This window comes from Varroa jacobsoni, unplaced genomic scaffold, assembly GCF_002532875.2.
Source record: "Varroa jacobsoni isolate VJ856 unplaced genomic scaffold, vjacob_1.0 scaffold_237, whole genome shotgun sequence".
NCBI lineage: Eukaryota > Metazoa > Arthropoda > Arachnida > Mesostigmata > Varroidae > Varroa > Varroa jacobsoni.
Window position 1 is genome coordinate 15,732 of NW_019213139.1, and position 12,075 is coordinate 27,806.

The 12,075-nt window shown below is 39.8% G+C and overlaps 1 protein-coding gene and 1 long non-coding RNA gene across 14 annotated transcripts in view; one reads left to right on the forward strand and one right to left on the reverse strand.

The window, feature by feature from the left end:
- LOC111273929 (uncharacterized) overlaps nt 1-12,075 on the forward strand; it is a 36,533-nt gene that overhangs the window by 4,064 nt on the left and 20,394 nt on the right. Inside the window, exon 4 of one of the 8 annotated variants that reach the window (XR_015310153.1) lies at nt 6,745-6,832. The exons of the other annotated variants lie outside the window; for them this stretch is intronic. This is a non-coding gene — a long non-coding RNA (uncharacterized LOC111273929). Of the gene's footprint in view, nt 1-6,744; nt 6,833-12,075 lie in introns of those variants that run through there. 8 annotated transcript variants of the gene reach the window in all.
- LOC111273924 (uncharacterized) lies at nt 386-10,115 on the reverse strand. 6 transcript variants are annotated; one of them, XM_086967461.1, is made up of 13 exons: nt 9,036-9,249; nt 8,040-8,418; nt 7,398-7,550; nt 7,029-7,089; nt 6,735-6,923; nt 5,599-5,774; nt 4,498-4,869; nt 3,930-4,065; nt 3,522-3,716; nt 2,994-3,298; nt 1,916-2,157; nt 1,404-1,604; nt 386-1,051 (listed from the first exon to the last, which is right to left on the reverse strand). In XM_086967461.1, the coding sequence occupies exons 1-13, from the start codon at nt 9,137-9,139 to the stop codon at nt 607-609; spliced, it is 2,958 nt and encodes a 985-aa protein (XP_086823587.1). In that variant the 5' UTR covers nt 9,140-9,249; the 3' UTR covers nt 386-606. The 6 variants fall into 6 exon arrangements, with proteins under 6 accessions (XP_086823587.1, XP_086823586.1, XP_022711690.2 ...); XM_086967460.1 differs by lacking the exon at nt 9,036-9,249 and adding an exon at nt 9,259-10,115 and having other exon boundaries at nt 3,522-4,065; XM_022855955.2 differs by lacking the exon at nt 3,522-3,716 and having other exon boundaries at nt 3,717-4,065.

The following is a 12,075-nucleotide window of genomic DNA, read 5'->3' on the forward strand; positions in this document are numbered from 1 at the left end:
GTGTGTGTCTGTGCGCGAGCGTGTGTGTCTCTGCGCGAGCGTGTGTGTGTGTGTGCGCGAGCGTGTGTGTACGTCTATGAATGTGCGAGTGAGTGTGCGTGTATGAATGTGCGAGTGTACGCGAGTGAGTGTGCGAGTGTGCGCGTGTGCGTGTGAGCGTGTGAGTATGAGTGCGTCTATGTGCGCGTGTACGTGGGTGCGTACACGCACTCACAGACACACACACACTGATTAAACTATGTTTCAACAGCAGTCAACAGCAGTCAACCGACATTCGAATAAGCTGTCACGTCGCCACATTGAAGTACGTACGAAGGTATTAGCTAGGGTTTTATGGAGAAGAAGAACTCTACAGAAGACCCGCGTTGACTAGCGAGTTCGCAGGTTTTTTCACCTATTATCGCTTTATTAGCAATGGATACGGCCACCTTACCGATTTGTCATTTCATAAATCGAACTTCGAAAGGCGACCCATAGTACCACATACATAGACAACTATACTTTCGTCGCTGCCTAGCGGTCTGTCGGGCATCTCCTGCGACATTTCCACTGGATTCGCATCCAGATTAATCATCCTCCCGGCGCTTTGGTTTACGTCCACTAATTTCATTGCCGTTTGGGGTTGTTACGTGCTGGCAGCCAGTGACCTTTCGGTTCTTGTCGGGGAACATACCTGTTGGTCTGTTTCGTTGGGTACTGAGCTGATAGTGCATCGGTTCGGTTTGAACCAGCTTCACTTGCTGAGGAATCTTGCACTTCACTTCTCTCACATGCTTTGCTCCTCTCAGGTAAATTGTCATTATTATCGTCAAGAGATGGTGAATGCACAGGCTCACTTCCTTCGTGACGACTTCGTCGTTGACGCTCGACGTTCTGACGGTGCGTGCCGTAGTAAACGACAGGCCTAATGATTGGGTCTTCATGCAGTACGTCTGCGCCACTGTCTGCGTCGTATATTCGCAGTAGCCGATCCATTATAGGTCGCTTGCGCCTCAAACAAGATATAGGGACAATGCCAAGGACTCGAGAAATGCCCCACTCGTTTAGTGAGCTTTATCAGCGTTTGATAATAACGGTAGAACACCATGACGACATATATGTTAGGATTTAAAGTACACAAACTGCAACAGAGTGTTGCCAAATCGGTTCTATAAGATTTTTTTCGTTTCTATTATTTTCTTATTTTATTTTCCTCTATTTTCATATGTGCGTTTTTAGGAAGCGATGTCTCCTTTTGGCTCGTTATACAGAATTCTAGCAAGCTTTTTAATTATGTTAAGCATGGGCTGGCAAAACATCTACACCTTAGACTGATTAATTCTAGGTATTTAAACATTTTCATTATATTTTTACGTGGGTCATTGGATTCTCAAAAGAAATAACGATAAAAACATTGTACTCACTGGTGTAATGTTTCATTCGTAAAATCCTTTGTGGGAAGTCCATTAACCGTTAGTAGGATATCGCCGGAATATACTCCCGCCTTTGAAGCCCAGGGTGCACCTGTTTCCAGTAGGAGGTGCACCGGGACAAAGCATTCGTGCTTGCTGTCAAAATACGACCGCTCCAAGGTGACCAGCGGGCTACATGGCCCACCGCCAGCACTTCACCCCCCAAAAAACGTTAGTGGTTGTCGTTTTAGTTATACCAAAACGAGTGACAGGAGCCCTTTACCACAACTAAATAACGACTTGGCAAAAAGCTTTACGAGGAAATCAATTGCTCCATTGAATTGAATTGAGTAAATCCAAATAAAAATCTTAAGTAATGTTGTTATTAAGTGTTTCACGGCTATTATTATCGGTTATTTAACAACATATTCTATTTTAACCATTCAAGCTTGCAAGGAAAGCCAGGCATATCCCTAATAAGGTACGTGTGCGTTTAATCTAAAAAAAGGCCCAAAGTCACCTACAAATTTTTTCTAGACGGAATGTTAACACTGATTTTCTTGAAATAGTTGAGTATCATCCGGAAGTTAATCCAGCTCTGGAATAACCTGAAGGCACCTGAGGCAAGTACGGTAAAAATGGTTTCATCAGGTACAGGCCTTTGCTGAATATTTGCCAGCATTGTCGCTACGGCCGAAGGCGTCTGGTCGATAATGGTCATACCGTTTACAGCAAGCACGATATCGCCCTCCAATAAGCCAAATTTCTGTTAAAGGATAGTTTTGGATGCACGCGCCATGAAGCGTAGAGCAACAGATTGTTAGAGAAGTTGAGATTTCAGTAGAGAAACTTCTGCTCAAATCCTTTTATTAGGTTAACTGGAAAATGCATGTTTAACGATATTTCAGCAAAAGCTTAAGTCAATCTAAATGTTACTTTCTGGTTTTCCTTTTGAGATTTATAATTCCTAGTTAAGTAAAAGGAATTTGTGATATTAGCCCTTATTAAACCTGGCGTGGTAAAAATTAAATCTAATGTTTATATGATCCACATGTGGCATGCGATAACACTCATGCTGTATATAGCCAACTTATTTTTTCGAAATTAAACCGGACTCCTTGAATGTCAAAAGTCCCGGCTTAAATAGGACCGCCATGCAAGCGAATGAGAACGCCGTTTTTCCAAGAAATGTATTTATTTAGTGAAGATATCTATAATATTTTTTCTTTTTTTATAAAAGACTCACTGCGGTACAGTATTATGAGGGTTATATCTTTTATGGTGGTACATCAACCTTTTTTTTTACCTTCTACTACATGTAAAACAAACGTAAAAAACTTTCTACATTTGTATATACATATTATAACAACTAATTATAAATGACAAGACCACAACTGCATAACCGTATATTTAGGGAAATACAGCAACAAAAATGTTAGTTTATTTTTAGAGTTGTGCGTCAATGAAATAGAATTTGATAATAATGCGCCTGTCCTGACTTTTTTACGTTAGCCTAGATGTAACGATAAAGACCGTTGATAAGATGAAGTTCCTCATAAACTATAGGTTTTAAAATAAAATCAAAGAGTGCCTCATACGTACAGTTGCGGAATCATCAATTCGGGTGACTACGTAAAAAGCCTGGCCGGATTCACTTGCTGTAGCCTTCAGGCGGAATCCTAGAGGACCGATCTGCGTACGAAGTAGCACAATATCGAGACGTTCCGCTTCCAGCTGCTCGAGAAAGCTTGTCCTGTTGAACTCTAATACCTGGTTAGGAGCGTTGCATGTAATTTTTCGAATTAGTTTTCCATAACGTATGAGTTCGGGAGCTGCCTTCTTGCTGCAGATTTCTCGCATCCGGTTTGACATAAAAGTGTGCAGGGGTGTCGCTCGGCCCACCAAATCTATTAATAAACGCATAAGTAACGATATTTTGTACGTAATATGTAATACCGTGTACTATTCATCGGGCTGATTGCTGACTATATATACTATACGTATGTGCAAGCCTCTTTGTAACACGGTAGTATTTGTACAATTTGACTAGCGCTACTTCTCACTAGCGAATGACTATTTTTGGTTCAACCATTAACAGTATGCTTAGAAATATAGATTCGTTCACGCTACCTTTTAGTTCAGAGATTTTTATTAGATGTTTTTTTTTTGCGGGTTCGTTATTCTTGTTCTGAGGGGCAGCCTTTCCAGAATGGATTTTGTCTTTGTTTACATTAACTTTTCCTCCTCTATCCTTTTTTTTTCTTCCTTTTTGAATACATTTTGGACGCCCGCCTCTAACTATGGTCGAACGTGAACGCATGATACCTGGAACGGTAGTTTTATTTTGAACAGTCGCGTCAATTGCCTGGACTTTTTTCGTAGCTAAAGCTTCTCGAATCTTATCTCCTTTAGGCATAGTAGCTTCTTTTTCAGAGTATACATAAGCTGTTTGCTTCTTAGGGGGTTCGCTCATTGTGTGTTTAAGATGCCTCTGAAATAACCGTTCCACGGCCTCTTCTAGAAGGTATGGACCCCCACCTCGAACGTAATCGGGCGGCTCTGTCACTGTTTCCATTACAGACAAGTCCGCAAATGTTTCTTTCAATTCTTCTTTAGGCGTGTAAAATGCTTCTTCTAGGTTTACACACGATAGGAAGGGGTGATGAAGTAATTCCTGCAAGCATATAAAGCGTTTTTGAACGTGAATGGACATATTCCATTCAACTGAAAAATCAAACTGACACAAAATTAAGTGCAGTAGATTGCGCTAACTGCAGAGAACGCCGTCATTTTCTTTAGTGAACCAGTATTATGCAATTGTCCTGTTTTCATCAGTATTGAGCAGATCAAATTAGTAGAAGGACGAGGTGATTGTAAGATATCTGGCGCTGAAGTTTAGGCTCTGTCATGGATCTACTATCTAACAAAAATTATAGGAATTGCTCTCGTTTTGCATCGGTCAGGCAAAGATTAGATGATCATTTACAGTGTTAAGCATCCAACAAGGATGCATTTATTACATGCATCTCATAACATTGTTAAAACTAGCGTTGAAAATGCAATAACAAATTATGAGCACACCGAACTATACAGCATCACATCCCACCTCGTATCCCTGTAATCCCGATCCAAGTCGTTCTGTTGGCTTCTTTTTGAGCAATTGCCGTACAATGTCAATAGCAGGACGGACGCGCCCAGCGCGTGCCGGCTTAAACTCAGGAAACACAACGTCATTGATACAAATCGCCTGTCGAAGCTTGACCGTATTGTTCGCATGGAACGGAACTCGACCGATTAATAGCTTATAAAGTGTAATCCCCATTGACCACCAATCCATAGCTCGGCCATAGGCTTTCCAACGAATGACCTCAGGGGCCATATACGGCAACGTGCCTGCTTTCTCTTTGTCATTCATCTCGGCAGCCGTTCGTTTAAAGAACAACGGTATCTTACGTGCTGGGTAATGCGCCAAACAGATCTAAATCACTCAAAGACGTATAGACAACATATATGTCAAGCACATCTTGGGCTTTTTTTTACCTTATAGATAGAAATAGAGCACCTTCTGATAACCTGCAATTACCTTCCTCTGCTCATTACTAGACGTGACGACTACTTGCCCAGTATTTTCAATTTGTCTCGAAAACGGTGACATTCAGGACGAACTCCACATTTTTTACTGGTAGTGTTATCACTCAGCTGTTACCATTTTCAAGGGACTAGCACTGATTTCACAACTCTCCAAGGAGTAATCGCCTCCGACTCGATAGATCTCCTAAATTTGAGCCAAAAAAGCTTTCATGCATACGTTTTTCGCTGGAAAAACTTCCCGGAAATTAATCCCTTCATACTATGCTTCTAAGCCGATCGTCAATGTAATATATTAAAGGAAGTAGAGTTGGTCACTTCATATTCTGGGTCTCGCTGCTCACATCTCCTGGCGTAATTGGCACTCGTGAGCCTATTAGTAAATTATTGGTTCAATACAATACTACCTCAAGCTCAGAAGGTCAGATATAATTTGATGCAATTATATTCTAGAGTGCACTGAGCATAAGTGGCTGCACAATTTCCAGAATCTGCTTTTAGTTATTGCACGCACTAACGATATGTCCAACCTACGCCGAGCATTTACAAATCCTGTAAAACTACACATGACTTGCTAATGCTACAACGCCATGAGCAAAATACTGAGGACAAGCGGTACCTTGTTGGTATCGAAGTCAATTAGCTTTATGCGTCCGTCCGGCGACACGAGGGTATTACTTCCCTTAATATCACGATGCATAATGCCATTGTAATGCATATGAATTAAACCGGCTACCATTTGTGCAAATACTAGACGACACTCTTCCACATGCAAGTTTCGCGTAGATTCGACCACTACCTCCATTTGAAAGACACATTAGACACACAAATAGAATAAGGGATTTTGATATACTATATATATTTATGCAGTATCATCTGCCCAGCTAACATCAACTTTAGCAGCCTAGGAAACCCTTGTGTTACGGAAGAATCATTCAGTTAAAACATAATAACCTCTTAAATGGCCAGTAAAATATACCCTGCTAAACGTGTCTCCCAAATAGCACCCACTGTTAGCGATAAGTCTGTCTTTTTTCATTGAACCATCCGTGCCCGTTCTATTAGTCGGTCGTAATGATGTACGACGGGATGTTGTGAAATAGGGATAATCGTTTATGTTATCTTCGGTCAGTGCGTAAGGTAGCCAGTGTTACTTTTTGTGCATAGCTCATTGACAACTATTAACCGTAAACAACTAATTTTTTTCCTCTGCAATTTACACACTGTCTTTCAGCTGGGTCGAACTGGGGTGGTCGTCCACAGCAAAGTTCATTCCCAGCCATTTGAGACATCTCAAACCAGCTTTTAACACTGCTAAACATTGGTGTGCAAAAGCTTCCTTTTATACAGAAGTTATCCTTGCACACCGCACAGATGTCTTTACCGTTTGAGACGGGTGCCAAAAAATGAAAGGGCGGCGTTTGAATTTCACTTGCAGCATTAAGTGCACAGGAGGGGACTGAGGAGGGAGTCAAGCATTTGAAAAATGAGCCTGCACTTTTATTGGATTAGTCTGCAATACTTCCCTAGCTCAGGAATTTTTTATGTATAACTGTTATTATTATATTATTGTTATTATAGTATTATAGAATAATTATTACTATTATATAACAATATATATAATAACTACAGTTATATATTATAATATAATATTATAATCTTCCAACGCCTTAAAAAGCAGAGAATCACTGCACGCAGCTGTCACTTTGCCAAGCTGTAGTTCGAATCACGACAATAACAATAACGGATACTAACCTCTTTGCAGATCTGATCCTTTGAAGAACTCCGTGATACAAACGGACGCATTTTCCACGCTGAATATTGCGTATATCGTAATCAGACACGGATGATCGATTATTGATGCGACAAGTCGGTCTGCGATGACGTGTTCAGTGGCCTTGAAACACTCTACAGGCACAATTTTCACCGTACATCTCATATTTGCTGCAATACACAATAACAATGCTCGACTAGGAACGTTATTCCAGTAATCTTGCCGCACTTAATGCCGCAAAATTAGCTATATTGATCTCAGTTGGTACACCTTACCTGGCACATATCGAGCTCTGTATACTACGCCAAACGACCCGGCCCCGAGAAACCCCTCCGTCTGAAAATGAGATCCGGGCAAATTTTCAAAAAGCGATCCGTCATAATCAGTATGGGAATTTCTTGCTTTGCCATGGTTTTAGCATTTTTAAAATTCACGGAGAAATTGCCGGTTTCACTAAGCCTGTGCATTTAAACGCTCGCGCATTGTTTTTCCATTGTGCCTGAGAAACTGTTGCTATCATAAGGGCCACGCCAGCTTTAAAACCCTTAGGTGATAGGTTGTAAAAAGACACTTACAGGACATTGCAACCTTTAATTAATTATAAGCTCTTCATAAGTATTTAGCAGCCTATTGAACTATTGTACCTCTAATTGGTCCACAGTGGGTATTGAAACTATGGGTATATTGTCCGTCTTATTGATACTTCGACCCAAGGCTTCATCTCCTATACGGATATAGTCACACGGTTCCACGCAAGCCAGCTTCGAGAGTTGAGCTCCAATTTCAGCGAAGTACAACTGTTTACGCAAATCACCGTCGAGTATGTGAAGTCAAAAACACCTTCATTGAGTCGAAAACGGGACAATCAAATACAGAAAATAAATCCTACCCGACAAAAACTGACAAAAATTACCGTATAAGTATCATGATAAAACTCATGAGACTCAACCACTAATTCGTGCAAGATGATTTAGTAGCAGTTGAAAAAGTTTCATCACCATAGCACATAGTAGTCTATCCTATTTATTCAGCTCTCTTTCAATAATCATGTTAGGTACTGAAGCGCATAACTTGTTACTTTATCGGTACTATTGTCCAGAATGGCTGTCAACGTCACGGTCGCAATAACAACTTTTCTCAGTAAATGTTTATTTATCTGAATTATTACATCCGAAAAATAACAATTACACTGATCAGTATTAGCATGACACATCTACCTCTTATTAATTAAGACAGTATTTTTGTCTTTTCCGTACTTTTCTGACAGATTAGAAATAGTTACTGACAGACATCCGTTGAATATGTGATCCGAAGAGTTCAGCCACTTGGTAGTTCATCTTGTCATACAAACAGATGTCCTGAAGTTCGAACATTGATATGAACATGTCCTGCAGGTCAAAATGCATTAACTGTTTTCGAGCCAATTTTTCGTGTATGTCCTGTACCCAGAAGATAAGCTGTTGTATACAGACGTGCATGAGAGGCTCTCGGTTGACATCCAGAGCCACATATTTCGCGTACCAACTTTCGATCAGAGTAGCGCACACGTTGACGATTCTTGGAAAGACGGCGGTAACGCGACCGCAGGCGCAAGCTATTCGCGAAATCGCAGCCTTTGAAATGTTAGGCGACGTTTTCCTCTGAATCAAATCGGCAATTTCTTCGCTGCAAATCTCAAATGAGACCACATACGCAGAAAAATAATTGCAAATATAAAAACGACCTGATGCTAAATAAATCGACATTCACAATGGAATTTTTTCTTGTTACTGATTTTAACCACCGTGATCGTGAAACACCGTGAAACAATAGTGGAGGTGTTTGGGGCCACAGGCAGACCCAGCTCGTTTAATAGCTAGAGTCTAGCCGCTGGGAGCTATATTTAACGGCAGTGCCGAATGCAAACTGGAAACATTTACTTAGCTACTAATATGCCTTCTGGTTCTACGTACCGTTAGCGTAGTGGTTTTTGCCAAAACGTCGATGAACCTTACGCAATATCATAGATGACCACATTCATATTATCTTAGATTAATAAAACAGAATTGTCGCTTGTACTGCAGTGCTCACAAGTTCAATCTAAATACTAAGGGCGACAGCGTGTTTTCCACTGCGCAAATCCTGCATCTTCAAAGTCACTCCTCACTATTGTCGTCACTACATTCAGTGCCACTCTAACTCACGCCTACGCTATAGTAAAATCGGCTGTTTTTTCCCCAATAGGCTACAGCGTATAAAGGCGAAGATAATTGTCTTTGGTTTTTTTGTGAAATCTAACTCACTCTATGTCGGAGTCACCATCCGGAATCCAAGAGTCTGAAGCCATACCTGAGGTTTTCACTGTCACTAGATCGAATTCATTTTTGGAATTAGGGCAATAACTCATATAGAAACAAATCCGGACGCCGAACAATGGCTACAACACGCCGCCCATCGTTGTTTCTAGCATCCAACTAATGTTTACTATTCAACAGTTAGGTGATTCAATCCTATCACGAAACTCACAGCATTGTTTTTGCCGGTCGGCGATCATAACAGCCTGTACAAAGAAAGGTCCGAACGAGACGTTGAGTACTTCAAATGATAATAAAGTCGGAAGTGGAGCAGTTAATGTCCCCAGTGAAGCAGTAGAATGCATTAACATATGTTCCCTAAGAAATCATGTTGACGTATAACAATACAATCGTATGATGAGTCGTCGCTTAGGTATACAAATGTGTAGACTTTCATGTGTAATATTACTGATGCGTATTACTGCTTCAAATAGCAACTGGCGTCCCCTTTTAATAATACGAAACGTACCGTATGCCTGGGTACGGCCGATTTCATACCTAGACAAGTTTATCTTATTCTTGCTTGGTTCGATGTTTCCCAAATTTAGATGGAAGGTTCGGGAAAATGTTCATTAGATGTGGCCAGAATCTCTATAAACAAAGCACTTCGTCAAAAAATCATTTTTTCAAATATCTGAGTGAAGGTTACTATATAGCTACATATAAATCGAATCGACACTTAAGTCTTCAATGGTAATGAGTAACTAAGCTGTCTTATAAGGATGAATATACTTCTTTAACGTGTGCTACTAAGTTTTTGTGCAGTCGCGTGCAGTCTTACGGAAAACTGTATCATCAGACAGTCGGAAATGCAAAAAACGTTTATGTGAGCCTCAAACTTAAGATATGCATTTGATAGTAAGCGAAGTTGTTTAAACGCAGCTTCATAACAAATCATAATTTAGCCGAATCAACAATAACTTCACCTTATCAAAATTATATCTGAAATGTCGGCGAGACAAGTTACTGACTGAATAATGATTCGTCAGATATTTTTTTTAAAATTATTCGTAGCATTTTTTTAATCATTTTTTTTTATCAACAAATCCTCCAGAGTTACCTCTTTTAGCATCAAGGACTTTTCCTCACTAGGAGTGTAATTGGGATGTCTTGCTAAACTTATCTAGGTTTTTTTTAACATACCTATAAAACGGCATGGCAATCATAAAAGCAGCTATTAATGTCGATAACTATATAGTGATATTTTATCTTTCTTGAAAATATTTATATTTCCTTATTATTCATTTTTGCTAAAGCCGAAATTTGAATCAGCATGATAGCATATTTCTTACATACGGTTGCCATGGCAACGCATGTATAGTCTTTCGGTTTGCGAGCTAAAACACATTTAGGCAAATTTCGCTATAAACTCGGTTAGATTAGAAATACATAGTCTTTTATCTTAAAGGGAGTCTACTACATTGGCATGGACACAGTATAATTAACATTATCTTACTGGCCATAGATTATCGAGAGAAAAAACGCAAATAGGAGAGTCCAAGGCCTACAGTATAGGTGTAACAATCATACGAGCATGTAACTGTTAGCCGTTTTTTAAACTTTTCGTGTGATTTACTCGGACAGAAAAATCACGTAATTTAAAACTTTACAATTGACGTAATTGTAGCTAGTTGTATCTGAGAAAGGGTATAGAGCCTATACTACCATATTCGAAAACGCGTTAAGAGAGGGTTACATTTTAAAGAAAACTAGCTGCCTCCGTGGATATTGTTCTCATACACTTTAAATTGAATAAATAGGCAAAAGCCTTGTACATTAACGAACTCATAATAACAAATTAATTTAATACTTACTTGCCCACGTTCGTTAAACCTTTGTTTCATCTCTCATCCCGTCCAGCCTAAATTTTCCACGTCTAATGTCAAAGCAGTCAAAACATCCTACTTTTTCCGGCTTATGTTGATCTAGAAAATATCTTCAAGTTATTGGTACTTCAATCAAATCCAATGAGGCCCATCTATCCCGGCCGCTTCTGTAGCTTTTGACCTTGGCAAAGATAAAAAATGTGTAGCAACTTCACTTTTCTCTTTGGCATATTCCTTCAGTCTTCACTGAAGCCGAAATTCTGTTCGTTGCATGCCAAAATTACAATAGACTTACAGAGCAGAGCCCTATTAAGTAGTTATAGAAGCATGAAATGGAAAGAAAAAATGCGCTATGACATTAAGCATCATAAGACACCTGCGGGACAACTCAGAACATTGTTGTCAGTTTTTTTATTTACCTAGAAAATAAAATTGTCTGACTTATATTACTTAAACAGGAAACAAAAACATTTGTTCCAGTTCTTTACTTGATTTTTTTCTTATACAATTTACGCTCGCTTTATTTACACAAGGGATGGGTCAATCATGATACATCAAAACATACATGTTCCGTACCTGTTTCAAAACCTCTTCATACATAATTGTTATTATCATAATGTACGCTTCGGCCCCTTACGTTCCGCCCTCCAGAATGTGCCCTAGCGACGTTAGCATCCTAACCCCCTAGTGAAGTTATCCTGCATCACCGTTGTGGTAGCAGCACTGCATCTCGCAATCATCGACATTTTTTCTATTTGCCCTTTGTTTCTGTAATAATTACTACATACCGTAGGTGATGATTATTATTATTGTCGGTATGAATATAGGTTTATCTGATCATTGCCGGTATGGTCGTTTAGTTAGTTTTTCCATCGTCGCGTCGTGTCGCACGCAGTTTGTGACAAGCGGCACCGATGATTGCCCCCTGCGTAGTAAAATAAGGCGGGACGGCAAGGGAGAAATTAACATACACAAAGATACAGAGCACAAGTGTTTTTTCGTGCAACTATTAATTTTTGTCCTTTTTTAGTCATTAAAAACGCCCGTCCGTACAATATTGACATATGCCTCTTTCTTGCACCCGCATGTACGCGCATTATCATCATCAACGTCGCATCTGGCAATAGAGAACATCATCAACAAGCGTGTGTATTCTTTCCACA